This window comes from Oreochromis aureus, linkage group 15, assembly GCF_013358895.1.
Source record: "Oreochromis aureus strain Israel breed Guangdong linkage group 15, ZZ_aureus, whole genome shotgun sequence".
NCBI lineage: Eukaryota > Metazoa > Chordata > Actinopteri > Cichliformes > Cichlidae > Oreochromis > Oreochromis aureus.
The window spans coordinates 718,588-738,077 of record NC_052956.1 but is presented as its reverse complement, the minus strand read 5'-3'; the positions used below and the strand labels follow the sequence as shown (position 1 = coordinate 738,077).

Here is a 19,490-nt window from a genome sequence, read left to right as displayed (position 1 = left end):
AAACTGTTTGAAACACTAAAGTCTGCCCACAGCTGCTGCACATCTGCAAGCCTCTTTGCAACCCAACACCACCCTTCATGCTTTTTCTGACTTAATGCCTCACCTGCTGTGTGCTTGCTGCTTTGTATTTCAGCTGAATGGTACATGCTTTCAGATTTCCAGTGAAACAAACCAGTTCAGTGGTCTGCAAGCCTCTTTGCCACCCACCTCTACCTTTGTCATATCTGCTGTCATGATAACTGCTCTGTTCTGTGGCCTCTCACAGCCATGCTGGCCATTTTAAATTGCTGCAGGTGGACACCACAATGGTCAACAGAACATGTGTTCCTGTTAAAATCTTTGTTACACAACAACTCAATGTGATTATGCGCATTCATTTGACTGAACATAAGCGAATCTGTATAAAACTAAATGGAGCCGATCTGAACAATCAGCAGCCCCAAACAGGATCAATACCTGAACGATTATCGACGTGAACTCAACATGAACTCACAGAGACAGACTGTGTGCACGCAGGACTGAATAGCTCTGACTGTAATACATGGAAATGGTGACTTATTCTAAGTTTAAAGTACTGCACAAAAATCTTGAGCCACCCCTCTCGTTTCTTTGTATTTGTCTGGAAAATGGGACCCGGCTACAGTGAAGATGAGCCCACACTTCAGCACCATATTGTTCTAATGTATGTTTTTCTAACCTGGTATGCTTTTACTGCTTCGGCAGTGTGCTTGGGATTTCCAGGCTAAAAATTAAGTGAAGAATGAAGCTGATGTCAATCAGACACTTTACAGACGGTATCAAAAACTGATCTTCATGACCTCCAACACTACAGCCCCAAACAGTGACAGATGTTGTACCTTTTTCCTGACCTTATACATACACACTGACGATAATTTGAACTAAAAATGTCATCACTCCATGGTAGCTGCTGCCACTGATTTTCAGTCCAGTTGTTGTGTGATGTGGCAGAACGGCTTCTTGACAGCCGCCCTTCAGCTTTAGACTATTTCTCTGGGAAACAGCGGATAAATCACCAGAAGATCCAAAAGCATCTCTCAGGTCCTCTGTCGCGTCTTTCCTGGATTATTTCCCGTTTCTGAAGTTCATCTGCTGCAGATAGTTTTTAGGTCTGCCGCTTCTTCCTTTGTCGAGTTTTCTCAAACTTTTTGAGGATACACTGCACACCGTGCTGAGGTGACTGCAGACTGTAATACCTGTTTGGGAATCATCTTATTAGTGCAAAAACACTACTTTGTGTCTATGAAACTTTGTTACTGTTGGCATGTTTTGTAGATTGAACTAAAGAATTAGGATTCATTAATAGGAAGGATTAATATGTTTCTGTGGCAGGTTGCAGGAACACTTCAACATGTAAAACTGGTTCTTTGCTAAGCTGTCTGTGAAATGTCGACACAACACTGGTGGGTCCCTTGAGTCGGATCCTTTTTCTTAAGCCGAAACAAAAAACATCCCTCTGAACAGTCAGGTACAAGGAGTGGACTGAACACGAGTGAAAAAGTAGCCAATGTCCAAACTCAGCTTCAGACAGTATTCTTTCTTTCATATAATTATTTCACTCGCTGGGCCCACGCCCTCATTTTAAGTTTGGCAGCGTTTTAGTAGATAAAGGCGAATGGCTTAATCAAGAATTGAGCTGCGGTTTGGGGAAGGCCTTGAAGGGGACTGGCGGCGGCTCCCGGGCCTGACAGATCCCCAGGTCCTAAACAGAAGTGTGAGCGAGGGTGGGGCACGAAAACGAGAACCAACAGCTTGCAGAACTGGGGGAACATATATAGATAAGACCCGGAAGGCGTGGTCCCGCTCCCGAAATTCAGATACCCTGTCTCCGATTATCAGTGCTTATAGTACGTGATGTGGATTTGTGTCTGCTTTACTAAGTTAGCATTGATTGATCCAGCTCTGCTCATCAAAATAACTCAACTTTGTTATTAGAAGCAGGCAGAGATCCCTTCCTCATCACTGTATGATTATTAGCTAGTGGCTGACAGATATGTAACGGGGCGCTCCCATTCTCTCTCTAAGGAGCGTGAGGCTGCAGAGCGCAGAGGCAGCAGCGGGGTATCTTGTCCTTCTTACAATGACACAGCTCCGCCTTGCTGCGCTCGCTGCAAGCGGATCGTCTGCACTGGTAGGGGTTGAGGGGTGGGGGGTGTTAGTTAGACAAACAAATCTGACTCCGAGCAGCCATTTTTAATGTGGCTGATGTTCTTTTTTCTTCTTCCGATTCTTCCTTTTTGCATTGTGTCTCTAATCAGCCCGAGTCTGCACACAGCTCGCTCGTTTGCTTTTATCTGTTGGAGTCGCTGTGGTGGCTCTGAGGCTCATGGAAGTCAGCGCCACAGAGGCAAAAACTGTTACTCCAGCGCCGCCATTTTGTGTATGCCCTACGTTCCTGCATGCACACACGCGTGTGTGTGTGTGTGTGTTTAATATTCTGCTCAGCTGTGCCACAGTGAGTCATACGTGAAGCTGGAGGGCTGATCAGCTGTGGGCCATGATGGAGACTTTCTCACTCTCTCGCTCTTTCTCTAACTGCTAATGAAACACACGCGCACACACACGCACACACACAAACGCACACGCACACACACGCACGCACGCACACACACGCACACACACGCACGCACATGCACACACACAAACGCACACACACGCACGCACGCACACACACGCACGCACATGCACACACACAAACGCACACACACAAACGCACACACACAAACGCACACACGTATAATGTGCTCATTAGTGCACCCTTTTATATCACATGCACTGCCAAACACACTGTGCTGTATAGTTTCAATATTTATGTTTGAAATTATGATATAAAATAAAGATGATAAGATCGTAGGCTTCTCTAACCACCATGTGACTCCTCAGCGAGTCAGTAAGCGTGCACCTGCCATCACGAGGCAAACGGCTGCGATGCAGCGAGTCTGGTGTTCTCACCTCATCAGCCAGCTGGTCAGCGCGTTGCTGCATGTCTGACAGCTCATTGCGCATGTCCGCATCATCTGCCATGGCTGCTGGATGTGGGGGGTGGAGAAGGTCTCCAACAGGGAAGAGAAGATCCTAGTGGAAATCCGGGGAGGGCTGAAAGAGAGGCAAAACATAAAGCGTTTAGCGTGCAGCAAACAGCTCAGTCGACTGTCACATTAACAGACTCGGGACGATGGAGAACGTGGATAATTTGGTGTGCGACCACTGCAGAGTCAACTAACGGACCAGTGATCTTGTGCAGGATTCAAACTCACAACATCTGTTTTGCGTGATCCCCTATCTCCCTGACCTCAGACCTTTCTCTGAAAACGTCCTTATTTATGTAAAGAAAAGCACAGAAAGATGAGACCAGCTGACAGCTCCCCGTGAATGTATTCCCTTCTCGATCTTAGACATTCAACACAGCTTAACATCATCCCTGCCGTGTTCATGTCTGTGTTCCCGATGTGATCCTAAGTGATATTTTTGGTTTGACTTTTAAGAATCACCTTTACCTCAGCTACATTACTGAGCCAAACTGAAAATGAGTGATGTTACCTTCAGATTCATGAGAAACAAACCTGCTGCTCCTTCTCAGCCTGCAAGAGGGACGAAGGCTGTACAGCTGACTGACATCCAGGGGCAAGTTACTTTGAAATAGTAATTCAATTATAGTTACTAGTTACTTCTTCAAAAAAGTAACTGAGTTAGTAACTGAGTTACAATATTCTAAAAGTAATTAATTACTTGGAAAAGTAACTATTGCGTTACTTAAAAAAAAAACAAAGAACGTTTAACCCCCTGGGGTCCAGGGTATAATTGGCCATTTTTTTACTACTCTTGATTTTCTCGCCACATTTTACCTTTAAAAACTATTCACTTTGCCTTGTTTGGTATCATTCTTTTTAGCGCAACCTCACGTGCCTGAATTTACAGTTATGTTCTCATTTTGTCATACTGTATAACCAGAATTGATCTAAAATCAGACAAAAAACATAAAATCACAGTAGAAAAAGTTATATTTTTACTGTAACAACCACAAACATGTTTAATGAATCATATTTCATAACTTTAAATGCAAATATTAATTGTCAATTTTAAAATCCTATGCACAAGTTTTGCAAACAACAAATTTATTTGCATCCATTTACTTTGATTTTTTAAATAACCATTTCAAACTATTTACAGAACAATCAGCTGTTCTTCAATAAGATGCCACAAATTATTTGTGCCACTCCCAAAAAATATTTTGTGTCCACTATAAAGGAGAACATCACAGCCTGATACCTGCAGGTCTGACAGCAGCAGGTGTATCACTGCTGTTTCTACCTGGAGACAGCAGTCGCCTCATTGTTCTGACACACAACACAAAACTATCCACAACACTACACACTAACTACACAAGACAACACATTAACTACACACTCCAAACACGCTAAACGTCACAAATCTCACGTCTCAAAACTCGCTCTCTCTCTTTTCCTGCTCTCTCTCTCTCTCTCGCCGTCACTCCTAAAACTTCCCCTGTTTTTGTTTTTTTGCTCATAAGCAGAGAGTGCTTGCTAGCGCTAAACTATTGAGGAAAAAACGCCGCGTATATCTTGTTTATCACGACTCTGGTTTTACGTGGCCTATCGACACAGTTTAAAAACTGGCACCTTGTTGCTTTGTCTTTAAGTGGTCACGTGATTGACTTACCACGACTACTTTATTCTTCCTCAGTCAAACAGCAGCACTCGATTGTTTTGCCCCCTGAGCTCCAGGTGTTGTGCTAGACAGCGATCGTGATTACCGTCCGCGGGAGCGCGCAGCTGCTTAAAGCTGTAGCGTCCAGATTACTTACAGCTACTTCTGTGCAGCTGATATAAGATGCGGTAAGCTGAACACAGCTTCAACCGTCTGTTTGTTGAAAAATAGTAACGGACCGCGTTTCCTTGTTAGTAACTGTAACAGCGTTGTAACGATAGGAATAGTAATTAGTTAGATTACTCGTTACTGAAAAAAGTAACGCCGTTAGTAACGCCGTTACTTGTAACGCCGTTATTGCCATCACTGCCGACATCACAATACCCCGTGTGTGTTTGTGTGCAATGTGTATTGTAGTCCACAAACATGAACACACACATATAACAAAATATGAAAATTAAGCTGAGCTGCAACGGGCTGACGTCAGAGAAACACGACTCTGCGATGAAGCAACTATGATTATGATGTTCCAGGAACAGCTGACACTGCAGCATCAGATCGTGCTTTCTAAGAAATGAATTCAATACTAGTTCATGCAAACTTCCCCTTTATTTTTAAATCTCGAGTATGTACATCAACGGGCATCACGATGGCCTCGAAGGAGGCGACAAATACCTCCCACCTCACTGTTACGCCAGAAAACGGCAGTCACACAAATAAAAGTGAAGGTACGCAATTGAGGAGTATTCCAGAGAGGCAAGAAGAGGCGCATGGCATGCAGCACATGGCCTGAGTGTAATGAGAGCACGTTCATGAAAGTCAGACAGGTAAACAACAGAAAATCCCAGAGGTGGGAGCTGCTGCCTCCACAGGCCTCTGTTTGCTGTTGCAGGCGGTATAACTGAGGACTGTGAGGATGCAGAACCATCGTCTGTTTGTTGGGGAGTGAACGTGCAGACGAATCCCAGCTTCTGGGACTTTCAGAGGATCATCCTGAGAAATAAACGTGGCCCCGTAGCTGCAATCCTTCCCTCCTCTCTGCAGGTCAGAGAGGCTAGTATCACTGATTACTGGAAGCCTGCATGTGTTGGATGAGTGAGAGATTATCAGCAGACATGTCTACAAGACCAGTGAAGGCAATTAAATGTAATTTTGGCTCAGCAGAAGCGCGACTATGATGTCGGCCTTTATGACCCAAGGGGAAAGTCATGAAGAAGGAATTCATGCACATCCTGAGGGACATAAAAGATCACGTGTGTGTGAAGAAAGTCTCAGTGCACTAAAATCAAATGAATGAAACATGACTGAAGGGTCTGTCTCACTGAGCATGAGCAAAGAATCAGCTCACTGTGCTGGTTTCATGGACCTCAGGTTCACTGTGTTGTTTCCTCTGACTGCTTTCTGTTTCCAGCATCAGCAGGGAGTCATTTTTAACAATGAACTCCGAGTGTGCTCCCTGCCCGGAAAAACACAGTGAAGCATTTAGCAGTTAACCAGTCAGACACGTTATTCTGATTTGGACAAAATGGACCTAAAGAAGAGTAAATATTACACATTCACCGCTCACATGATGTCATTGATGGTTGTGCCGTAAATGACGGTTTCCATCCACCCATTCAGGCGGCTCCTTCCTCAGCCTGCTTCTGTGGAGGTTTCTTCCTGTTAAAAGGGAGTTTTTCCTTCCCACTGTTTCTAAGTGCTAGCTCACAGAGGGCTGTTTGAGTTCGGGGTTTTCTCTGTATTACTGTAAGGTCTTTATCTTATGATATAGAGTCGTCTGTCATCATGATTTTGCACTATCCATATAAATAAAAAAATCTACCAGCTCCACCTAATGCAAGGCAATGAAGTATCATAACAGGATCAATCTAACCACGGCCACACAGCTCACACATCCAAACACCAAAGCGTTCAGGTAAAGGCAAATTGAGTCAGCAGTGAAGGTCTTGGCCTCAGACAGATGCATCCGCCCACCTCGACATGCTTCATCCTGGTGACGGAGCGAACAATCTGCTCGGTACTCTGCCTCGGAGGTCTCGCTGTACCCTCATTGTTTGCCTCTCCCACTCGTGTGTTCAGAGACATTCACAACAACATCTGCTAGTCATGCACATGCATGACTATGAAGACACTTTTTTTTTTCACTGCCAAGACAATATTACCCAGCATGCCACGCTCTGAATCATTAAAACCTCACTGGGTGGCAGATAGAGATCCAAGTATCAGTGTGGACAGATTCAGTCACATACATGTCATAATCACAGGGAGTCGCTCCTTTCTTACCAAAGCATGTATTCAGAGGCCATTATTATAAAAGAAGAAGTCGAATGCTGACACACGTATCCGATAGGCTTTTGGATCCGATTTTCTCCCTCCCCCCCTTCTTCTCGCCCTCCTGCATGTCAGCGACGGCCATGTTGGGTTACATAAACCTCCGAGTGGTCAGCGCAGGGCTTCATGTCTGAATCGAGTCAGATTCAGAAACATTTGTCGAGGGAAGAAAGGCCACCATCGCCCGGCTGTCTCGCTACATAACCAAATTCAGGCAATTAAGTTTGAGCAGGCCGCGCTGACCTTTTACTTTACGTTTCAATTACGCGCCTCACATGCGGCGTCTTAGCTCCCATCAGCGCTGACTGTTTTAGCTGTGCAACAAATGTATGGTCAGGTCTTCTGAGAGATGGAAAATACCGATGGAGCTCATGTTAACATGTTAACATTAACAATTGTTTATATGGAATCAGTTATTCTGTGGGCAGATTCATCGCAGCTGAATTCAGTTATTGGACAAATAATAAGGTCTGCAGTTACTTTACAGTTCAGACCGCACACAAGAAGAGTGTGATGCACTTGTTTCAGTGAGGGACACTGTGGTAATATTTTGTTAATGTGTATTTGCGCTGATTAACAGGGACCCTCCCCTCACGCCAGCCGGTCACAGCAGATGGCCCCGCCCCTCCCTGAGCCTGGTTCAACCACAGGTTTTTTTCCTGTTGAAAGGGAGTTTTTCCTTCCCACTGTTGCCAAAGTGCTCATAGAGGCTCATGTGACTGTTGGGGTTTTCTCTGTATTACTGGAGGGTCTTTACTTTATAAAGCTCCTTAAGGTGACTGTTGTTATGGTTTTATGCTATATAAATAAAATTGAATTGAACTGAATTATTCTGCACTTTGAACCCATGAAGCATATTTATTTCAAGCTAACTTCCAAACATCTGTTGGCTGGGTGGATCTATTGGATGTGGTGCTATAATGTCAGACTTTGTGTATTTGTACGTTTGCTGATCCAACAGAGAAAATCTGAGAGCGCTGAATGGCTTCAGATGGGTCCTATAAACCTTTGACCCGTGATGGCCTTTAACCAGGAGCCTGCCCCGTCGTCCGTGAAATGTTTCCTCTCAGAGGACACACGCTTGTCTGGAGAGTCCCATCTGATTAAATGTTGGCCGGCCCATCTGAGAGATACTTAATTTTTAATTACTCGCACACTGCCTGTCAGGAGTTTAGTGAGGACGGTAAATTTCTGAGCTGATAAATCAGGGACCTCCAAAAGTTGATTCTGTTCATCTGGACGTAGCGTTTTGTGGGAGAAACGTTTCGTCACTCATCCAAGTGACTTCTTCAGTCTCAGCTGACTGCAGGTTTCCCCAAACCTTATAAACAGTACATTTGCATAATGACTGAAACCAGCCCACTGAAGGAACAATGGGCTGGGAGGTCAGTTCCTTAATCTTAATTATGCAAATTCCATGACCATTGAGTGATTGTTGATCAATGGTCATGGACCTACAGCAGGTCTTCTAGACCTTCTGGACCATGTGTCCCAGTTAGTGTACGCATAAAACAATATGGTTTTGCAGTGAAGCATCCTTATGCAGCGTGCTACAAAGCAGGAGTAACAGAGAAATGCTGACCTGTCCTCTGATATAATATGATATAATACTCCTATTAGACTATGTCACAGGAGTCTTTACAAACATATACAGCACATATTGAAGAAATGATGAATGCTTGTGTAATTAAAGCCCAAACTTTCTCACGAACACCAAACATCGCCACAAAAACCTTGTTTCATTCGCTCACAAACAAATGCGGGGACTGTGTCAACAACCATCAGCTGCCACATCTGTCTCCTTTTGTTCGTCTACAGACAAACTAATCCACCTCTGTGTCCCTGCATACACCCACATGACCTTTGACCAACAGTTTCTGTTGCCTTGTCATCACATATTACAAGGATGCTGACATTTATGGCAGGAAATGGTCAGCAGTATGACCTTTGACCTAAAGAAGGTGATAAGAAACAGGAAATGGAGAGCTCAAAGGGGGGACAAAGCGTGCTTTGAGTTATTAAAATCATACGAGCAGGCTGTAGCATGATATACTAAACACACACAAACCCATACATACGTGCTTTATTACAGGCATGTTGTCCCAGAGTGAGGTCTGCTGACGAGAAGGACGATTGGAGTTATGGTGCTTGATGTGACTGACTGATGTGTGGCCGTCACTGGGCAGTAGGCCGAGCGCACCACACTCAGCAGTGGAACAGTAATACCTGGATTTATGTCCTCCACTTTCTGCCACACGGCACAACTTCCATGAATGTTTAATGGAACATCCATATTACAGGCTCCATGTGCACACGTCCATCACTGTGGAGCGACACTAGGATGGAGCCACCATGGGAATAATAGGCAACGGTTCGAGGACGCCCTTATTTCCATCCCAGCATATTTCATCGTCCAATCACATGCTGCCTGGAGAAGATTACCAGCCCCCCCCCCCAGCTCTGTTTTTTCAAAAAAAATGATAAAACACTTGAACATGTGCAAAACCATCAAGTGTTTTATAAAAAGACGGCGTTTCGTCGACCACCGAATCAGTAGACGTGTGACATAATGCTTCACGTCCACGGCCTGAGGAGATAAGACTGTGGTCTGTTGTTCTCAGGACAAGAAAGACAACAGATCTTTGCGCACGTGTATGTGTGTGTGTGTGTGTGTGTGTGTGTGTGTGTGTGTGTGTGTGTGTGTGCGGCTGCCATTTTGTTTGCTTATCAGTTTTCAATGTGCCATCTCTGTCCCTCCATTAAACTTCTTATCTTTACAGAATAACAGACCTTTCGTGGGTTAAAGGAATGGAAAACATTAACTGGCATTAAATAACCGTGAGGCATCACTCGTGCTCGATGGATACAGTTCAGCATAACGTCTCGTTTTCTGCAAATGCAGATTAATCTGCAGATTCATGCGACACTCATGCTTCAGTTATTGGATTTAAACGTCATCCCTGGTCGTTGGAAACAAGCCGTCTTGGTTAGCAGAGGAACAGCTGAGCGCTTCATGTGGACTGCCTTTGTAAAAAGAAATCTGGTGATGTAAAACACGTTAGCTGTGAAGGCTACTGCAGCCTTTCACTCGGACCGATGTTTTCCCTCGTTTGAAAAGGTTTCACTGACATCAGTGCAGAGATAAATCGGATCAAGTGGGCGTTTCTTTTAAAAACACAGCTTGGCTGCAGATGAAATGCTACATGCAAACTAATATTGAAATATTTCTGCAGCCATTTTGGAGCTCAAAAGAAAAGCGCTCCGCATTAGCATCTTGCTGATACAATAAGACGAGAGCAGCTGGATAATAACTGAAGCAACATCAGTGAAAGAAACCAAGTGTCAGCAGAACTGGAGCTCTGTCTCCACGTAGGAGCGAGCATTAAGTGGTGAAGCAACATCCCAGTGGCTCCAAAGATAATGCTATGAATTATTGACCTGAGAGGTCCAAGATCCTGTCACTGAATCATCCACTCCCACTGCAACCGTCCACCTCTCAACAACTCCACAGTGGAACATTTTAACTGTGCAGCCCACATGTGTCAGTACAGGCCAGCATCAGACAGGCTCCTGTGTTACTGTAAAAGTGACAAAGACCACAAAGTGAGATTTAGGAAAGGAAACAGCAGCAAATGTTCATCTTTACAGCACTGACAGGAGGCTGACAGTCTTCCCCCTTCATATCAGGCTTTTTAAGACCAGGACTGATGCTGGTGATTTAAAAATAGGATCATTTTTCTTTCCAACTCCCAAACCTGATTTCACCGAAATGTGTTGAAGTTTGCCGACTCTGCTGGGACCCAAACACGTGCTGCAAACAGAAAACGTGCAGAGCAGACAAACTCCTACGTCAACATTCAGAACGTGGTTACTTTTTACATTTGAATTTATGTTTCAGTGTTTCGAATGCAAAAATCAAATGCAGGTAGTTGTCAGTCTGTTTGCAGACGTATGAAACAATTTTGCATCAAACCTCAACTCGGTCATGTGTGCGTATGAATCTTAGCAAATGAGAAAAATGTCCTTTGTTGTGGCCTATTTGCAAAGTTGGTATATTGTTGTATAATCAGGCTATATCTCCCCCCTGTGGTGTCGGAGGGGTGTGGGGGGGGGCTTGCCACCAGCGATCAGCCAGAATGTTGTTTCAAACACTGGCATCAGCCCAGAACAGGTGACGCCCCAACTACAACATGTTACACAAAGAAACCAGTTGAGAGTTTTTGGCTTTGTTCTGAAACCAAAGCTGTTACTCAAGGAAGGAGACACAGCTGTGGAATACAGATGTGGTCACTATGAAAGCTTTGAGCACTGGGCAGGTGAAGACCCAGAGTACTGCGTTCTCTATATGTAGAACTACAAGCAATCAAACATAATCATAGTATTCTACAGGGCAGATTATATAACATGTAAGTAAATTGTACAAGACGTATCGTGTCCTTGCCTGAGGTGGTTTACTAAGCTGTGCACAGTTATGATAAAACACGTTGATTCTAGACTCGTTACAGGTCCCGTTAAACGCAGTAGCGTTCCTTCGTTACTGCTGAGCGGAGCTCCAGGATTCATAAACGGCTTTCAGGAAACTTCAGCGGATAAAGTAAGTCCCACGCTTTCTACTCCAATCAAACAGCTCACCATGAAGTGAACATGTGATCATCCAGCTGACTGTGGCTTGAAGCTAATGTTGCAGCTTCTGCTATCAGAGAGCAGATAGACTGAAGGTAAAGACGAACTGAGCTCCCAGATCTCTCTGCTTATTGGTGGACAGAGCAGACTTCCAGATACTCTTTATGCAGAGAGCTTTTTGGGACCTTTTAAGATAAGATAAGATAAGATAACTCTTTATTGTCATTGCACAGTCATACATAGTACAATAGTACAATGAAATTGGAAAACTGTCCTACGTCGGCACTACATACAACACAACACGACACGATACGACACATCACAACGCAACACAGTATAATAACTTAGTAATAAAAAAGAAGAATAAGTGTATTTTGCCCTCTACGTGCTCATATTTCCTCTTAAGGACACACTGTACAGCACGCTGAGATATGCCACGTGTTTGGCTTCATTCAGCCTTGTTGGGTTGGGGCAGCAAAAATGCTTCTTTCTGCCCGTCAAACTGTGCCATCCTTGACATTTTTGATTGATTCAAGTGAAGAAACTGAAACAAATAATGTGTTTTTGCATTTTTTGCTGAAAGATATCATTTACAGTTAATTCTTTACTAAGTTGTCTGCTAAGTGTGGACACAACAATGGTGCATCCTTTGAGTTGGGCTTTTTATAAAACGTTTTAATGATTCATTGATTAGTTACTACATGTAAGTAACTTAACCAACAACAAAACATGGACTAGACTGAAAATGAGTGAAAAAGCAGCGAATGTCCAAAGAAAATCACTGAGAGCTCAGGAGTCTGTCTCTTTAAGGGGCGGCTCAAGACTTTTGCACATCAGCGTATTTGAGAACTGTGCTCACAGTCAGCCTCTCAGGGTGAAAGGGCTTTTTGGGTTCATTGTGCGCTGACGCACGGGACACGCAGCCACATTAACTGCCATGTGGTTGCTGCAGATGAGGCTTTGGCTGCTTGGAGGGCTACGGAGATTTGACATCTGACAAGCAAAGCATGACAGGGATGGATGCTCGTGGGGTGATGCTGGCAGTAAAGCTGGAAGGAGGAAAAAAGAAGCATCAGATGGGACGAGCTGGATTAGGTGGTTGCAGAGGAGGAATACATGACCAACGGCCCTGTTTTGAGTTAGAAGCACAACCTCTCCTGTTTTACGACGCAATAAACATCAGGGTGGTGAGATGTGAAGGCTCTCTGGAAAAAACCACAGCAGATGTTCTTTTTTACATCATGTTTGAAGGAATCCCAGACAGGAAACGTTGGAGGCAGCAGCAAAGAGCGACGACAGGATGTCTGCTGTGTTAGCGACGCTGCAGCACGCACACCGTCAGACTGTTACACCCTGATCAGCGTGGATGCTTTTCATTTCTGCTTCAGACACAGTTATTTGGCACTGGGAATGTTGCTGACACAGTCTCCATCCTGAAACTCAGAATTCCAGTCTCCAAAACCCTCCAACGTGACATATTCAATTAAGAATACGATCATACACATATCAAACAAAAGCTCGCTTCCTTATCTGTCCAAAGCATGTGGAAATAATTCCCTTTTTATGACATTAACCTACACAGATTTGAAAATAAAGATATTCTGTTCAATGTAGATAAACTGGAGAAGCTGAACTCTTCCTTTTGTGTTTCTTTGTTTCGGAGCGTTTGCTCAGAAAGCTGCAGTCAGTCGCACACTGTCATATTTGTCTGCCTGCAGTAGAAGCTGCAGGGTGCATTTCTGACCTGCTGACAGGCCCAGAAACATCAATAACACTGATACTGAGTTTGCTCACAATGCATTTATGAGTCTTTTCATGCACTGTGGATGAGCGTTATCACCAGCACATAATGGGTTTATTTTAATTAGCACAACAAAAATATCATTTACTGTAAAACACTAAATGTTATTTTTATAACCAGGAAGTGATACTGTTCACACTAAGAAGCTCCTGTGTGTCCTGGTACAATATGCACAGCGAGCCTGAACTTCTGTGTAGTGAATGAAAAGCTAGTAAGAAGCTAAATCATGACCAGAGGCAGGATACACAACATAGACGGCACCTCGCCCAGTAACTGCATGCAGTGATGGTGCAGTGGCAGTGCGTGCACACGGTATAAATATATTCAAATGCGACTTTGATACAGACCAGGCTGCATAATGTTTCTGTAAAAGCATCACAGATGCTAATCTGCACCAACAACCCTCGTCAGCTGCACTGCAGCATCATTTATTACACAACTAACTGGCAGAAAACTCCCCCCAAACCCCCCCTTCTCAATACCACCCCACTGATCCTCCCGTGAACACCGTCTCCACGCGCCACACCAGGTCATGTTTGCAGACTTGTGCGCGCACCTGAGCACACACAATGCTGTGTAATGTGCAGCGTGTAGGGCGTATTCATGTTGACCCGAGCAGATTAATTTGCCGGCTTTATGCTTCACCGACGCAGAGGAAAAGATCGCTACACACGCTTTTATTGTGAAAAAAATAAAAGCTTTAGGAGCATATGGATGGTTTACAGCACAACGACACTGAAAGGCACGGCTAATGGTCGGGTGAAAATGATACGCTTGAAGATAAGACAAATCAATGTGATACTAAAACCACTGGCATCATATTCTTCATATGCACACACGGAAATGTTTCCACTCCAAAATATCTGCTTTCCACAGTGAAATCTGACACATGTGTTCCCGGGTAAACATTGTGAAAGGCTGGTTCTGATTTACAGCTATAATTTGGAATTGGCCTCCAAACTGTGCAGACTTTGATTCATTTTAATGGCAGCATCTTTCTGTATATTTATGTTATTTTCTCACAGCGTGTGTGTTTGAAATAATTCGGCCTGACAATCGTTCCCCCGTTTACTCACCCTCTCCCTCCATCTTGTACATTTCCCCCACTCCCTCTCTTTTTATTATCACTTTCATTTTCTCTCTCTAAATTCCTTTCATTAATCAAAGGTATCTGACCCTGTGAGAGCGGCAGAGAGGACAGATGGCAGAGTGATGATGGGCGCGGTGGATCTGCCGCACTGAAAGCTGAATGTGGCTTTTTGTGCCAGGAAAGCTTCAAAAACAAAAGCATCACTTGGGAGATAATATTAACTTTCTCTAGCTGTCATATTTGCTGTGACGAGCTACAACTGAGGTAAGATGAATAAAACTAAATTTAGAGAAGTCGCGCTTCGTGAGCGCTGAAAGAAGACTTGACAAGTGCGATGCAGCCCATCTCTGTAAATAACCATTTAGCTAAGCAACCTAATGTAATTTGACAAATCTACTGTACAAAATAAACCGATGACTGCTACGTGAACATCAGAACATATGGTCAGAAGTTGTGTATGACATGCTTAGCCGAGAAGGATTAAGCGTTCTCCTTCTATGCAGCACAGTGTCATCGCCTCTGGAGGAGCCATCTTGTTTCTGTGTTGTTGTTTACATACAGAGCAGGTGACAGGTTGTCACGTGGGGGCCGGCCGGACACCAGAAAGCTGCTGCCACTTTAATATCTGCACTCTGATCATTTGTAAACAAATGAATGAATTAATTTTTTTCTTCTAAGGCTGTTGTTTTTCTTCCCGTCTGAGTTTGACTCAGTAAGACTCTTTGATTTCTTGATGATAGATGACAACATTGATAACTCTCTCTCACACACGAAATTCAAAGCTGGGTCACAATTTAATCTCCAATATAGCAAAAGAAGAGAAATAATAAAAATATTATATGTGACCATGAGTCACAGTGAACGAGAGCAAACTCTCAATAAAAAACCTCGGGGCACTTCCACTCTGTCTGCCTGGCCTCAGAGGCTAATCCCGGTAGCACGCTAGCTAATAGGAAAAGAAATTTGGGAGGATTTCACATGTTGTAGTGACCTGAAAGAATTTCAGACCAAAGCAAAGGATACTTAATGACTGGTTAGGGACCATTACATGCCTAATGTCAAGACTACTATGACCAGCAGCCTTAAAGTGTAAGAAGCTGTAAACAGCTGTAAACAGCTGTAAGCAGCTAGGCTGTCTGTGTGCAAAAGTTAAAACGATTTTAAAAACCTAACAGCATTTTAGAAGACCTCTGTGCAGGTTCAATGAACAGGATACAAAATATCAATTAGCAAGTGGATTTGCTCACTGTTTAAAACCTTTGAGGTAAGTTACGCTAAACTTGCTGGTAGCTACTAAACTTAGCCAATGAAGCTAAATTTAATTTTAATGACATCTACTCATCTAACGCTTAACATTAGAGCAATAAACCTATTTATTAGTTTTTACTTTCCAGATAGAAAAGGTTTCAGCTCTCTTTCCTCAGAGGAAGATTTAATAATCTGCATGATTTCTGTGTTTCTGTTCGTTCTTTGCTCCATTTAAATTTACCGCTGTAACATGAGTAATGCACAACATGCAAAAAGTAAAATATAAGGTCATCTGGTAAAGCTAAAGCCATTTCACAGGCTAATAATGCCTCCTGTGACACATCGGAGAAACTAACAACATTTCACCTCAGTAGCCACATCTTGTCCTCCTCTGGACTATGAACCTAGAGCTGGTGTGACTAATCCCACAGTGAGAACGGCACATTTGACCACCAAAGCTGCTCGTACAACAGCGGTGGAGCAAGCTCTGCTGAATCAATAAAGATGATTTTGTTTATTATGCAGCCAAAGCTTGAACTGCTCTGTGACAGCGAGAAACGACTGCTGAGCAGTTTAGAGGGTTGCATGCACATCTCTACCTCAATCATTCCCAGACTGATCTCTAGCTTTAGTTTGGATTCAGAAGCTCAACTGTTTCTGTGATGCTGCACCTGGCTGAGTATAATATTCACGGTGTGAAGGAAATCCTGTTCCACAGACATGACAAGGCTTATAAATACCGTTTCAAAATTTCATTCTGTCTTTCCAGCAGATATAGAAATATCACCACAGACTGGTTGCAGTAAAAATATTCAAATATGAGCATCTAGTTTCATTTTGGACTGAGAGGGTTTGTTTGACTGCAGCATGATGCTAATGTTTATAGTTACTAATCCATGGAAGACATGAGCTGAATGGTTCGACTGATTCAGGACCTTTTAAATTTGATTATTTCAGCTTCAGGCTGAAGGCCTAACTTAGAAACACTGAAGAGAGGAGAAAAAAGCAAATAATAAGAGCTGTACCTGCACCAAAACACGCAGTGCGCCGGGCGGCTCAGCATCAATCAGAGAGGCTTTAGCTTCATTTCATAGATGGCAGGCGTGAAAGTGCTCCTGTGAAATGAACAATGGCCGGGGTGTTTCTAAGAAACAATCAGCGCGTGCTGATGGTGCTGCAAGTCACCATTTATTCAGAAAGCAGCCCTTTCACAGTGTGTGCAGTATAGGCCTGGCATCCCCTCCCACCCCCTCCCCATGTCTGCCTCTCTCCCTCTCTGCAGTCCGAGCAGTCCAAGCTGCATAATGTGCTGTGGAAAAGCAGCAACCCGGGCATCCTTAGGGGCTTTACCATACTGTAGGCCATCCTTTGATGCCATCAGCCCGCAGGCTCTGCTTTTAGACATGATTTTGGTTTTAAACAACACCATCTGAGTTCAGCCTTTGCTTCATGTAAAACTCACGCTGCAGATTTCCAATGACGTGCCAAACATTCAACTGAGCATGTGTCAGTAACCGCCAGCCAGGCACTTATGCACCATGTGGGAGTGTAATGTAATTTCAGGTGCGCCAGAAATCCAAACCACTTCAGTGTCTAATCTGCCGCATCATCAAAGCTCAGGAGAAGCAACAACCGGCTCTCTGCACCTCTACGAGCAGACACGGTGTTGTGACTGATGGGCAGAAAAAACTGGCTCAGCTATTGTTTGTCACCAAAGCCTGCAAATATCCAGACTTAAGTTAAACATGATGAGTGTGGTAAATCATACCACGCACACACTGACAGATGGGCAGACACCGCTGGGCTCACTGCTCCTGCAGGTTTGGGGAAAGCAGCTAAAAGGTTCAGATCTGGCAGCTGTGTCGTGGTTCATGTGTGTCTCCTACTGTCGTGGATCACAAACACTTCAAACTGGTACACGCTGTGGAGAGCTCAGGTATCGATTTAGCGCGAGCCAATGTGGCTTGCCTGATTGACAAGACAGCGCGTGCGGGAATCATTGGCAGTTTCGTACGTGGCCACAGACGCTGGATGGGACACAGGAGGAGAGGTGGGTGTCATAGTGCGGGTTTCACCGCCGACATCCCCGGCACTGTCCTCCTTTTTCTCCCCGCCACCCTCAGCCACCTATCCACCCACCTTTTCCCTCTCTGCCACAGTCACGTAGACGCGTGGCGTGGATTTGGCATTCCATGCGAAGATACTGCGTAAAGGAAGGAAGAAGGGAGCGTCGCAATCACAGAACTCGACGCCCCCCCACCTCCCCGCACTACTGTTTATATCGGCTACCCTCCTCCCACCGACTTCACCATGGTGCAGTTTACTATTACATGACATCCCCACAAACCACGCCACGTCCACTCACTCCGACTCTGCCGTGTTTTGTTTGGTTTAATTTCCTTTTGCAGGTGGCGTGAATGCGACACGTTGATTTACGCTTCATCATCCTGCTGCGACATCAGTCTACACCTGTTTTGAGGCTTTGCAAGGGAAACAGCCCCCTCCCCCCCGCGGGCCCTCTTTTTACAGTGCAATAAATGCTTTAATAAAAGAAAGGAAAAAGAAAATGACTCCGCTCGGACGCTGATTTCATGTTTTCACCTCCGTGTGTTTTCCGTCTCTGGCTCTGTCCGAGGTGCTGAAGGGCTGAAAACGCCCACACTGAATATGCGCATTATAGCGCACCGCATCCCATCCTCTCAGCTTTCCACTGCGCGTTTGAGATTTATCACCCAGGAGGTCACGCATCACCCCCCCCCCCAATCAAACCACGTCCTTTACTTCCCTCGCCCTAACAGTGCTGCAGATCGTGCCCCAACATCCAAAAGCACACATACGCACACAAATAATCTTTATCCCAGCATCATTTATGCTGAAACAGACCCAACATCCACTGTTTCACTCAACGCTAAACATCTTTCGCCTCGAATCCAACCCGTCACGAGGTACACAAATGGCTTCAAATCTCGTGGAAAAGCGTCTCCGGTCTTACCTGCGCCTGTTTTCGGTGTCCCGCCGTCAGTATGGGAGGAAATGTCTGCGTGTATCAACAGCTAACCGATACCAGCCTCTCTCTGTATGTGACTGCTGCAAAGGCACTGCGCGTCGGCTGGTTCCTCCTCACTTGTTCTTCAATGGGGGGGAAAGCGGTGCAGCTCTCCTCAAAGATGGCGGACACTTTTGACGTCAGCAGCAGCTTTTAATAGATAACTGTCATCGAGAGAGAGAGAGAGAGAGACTTCAGAAAGTCTTTGTTATAACGGGCAGCTGCGCGGATAGCAGCTTATCAGCACTGTTTAGATGGTTTCATATGCTGCTGCTGTATGATTCATAAAGCCCAGCACATGGAAGCCAGATATAATTCAACACATCAGCTGTTCATACATCCCTACAGGCCTTTCCCTTCATATAAGATGATCCTGGATCATCAATTAACACCCCAACAAGTTCCTTAGAGCTTTTGTGGCCTCAGAGGTGTCAGTTTATTACACCGACAGCGTTCACTCAGTGTCAGTGGGACGTGAGTGGGGCTCTTCACTATAATTTTAAATCCCACGAGTATGAGTAATCATGATCTGTGGTAACCAGAGTGAACAAAGTGACCAGCTGCCAAAGCTAAAGCCAAAATGTTCAGTGTCAAAACATCGCACTGACGTGCTGCACATGCTACTGCAATATCATAAGGTATTCATCAAATTACTACACACAAAA

The 19,490-nt window shown here is 44.5% G+C and overlaps 1 protein-coding gene across 3 annotated transcripts in view; it reads right to left on the bottom strand.

Moving 5' to 3' along the window:
• The window catches only part of snap25a (synaptosome associated protein 25a), a 36,128-nt gene extending 17,200 nt beyond the window's left edge, over nt 1-18,928 (bottom strand). For 2 of the 3 annotated variants that reach the window (XM_039599422.1, XM_031741844.2), the window contains exons 1-2: nt 18,772-18,928; nt 2,971-3,114 (exon numbers count right to left, since the gene is read on the bottom strand). In XM_039599422.1, the coding sequence (XP_039455356.1) occupies nt 2,971-3,042 (72 nt within the window). In that variant the 5' untranslated portion in view covers nt 3,043-3,114; nt 18,772-18,928. Of the gene's footprint in view, nt 1-2,970; nt 3,115-4,698; nt 4,752-18,771 lie in introns of those variants that run through there. The other variant, XM_039599421.1, reaches the window with a different exon arrangement.
• Between the last annotated feature and the right edge of the window lie 562 nt (nt 18,929-19,490).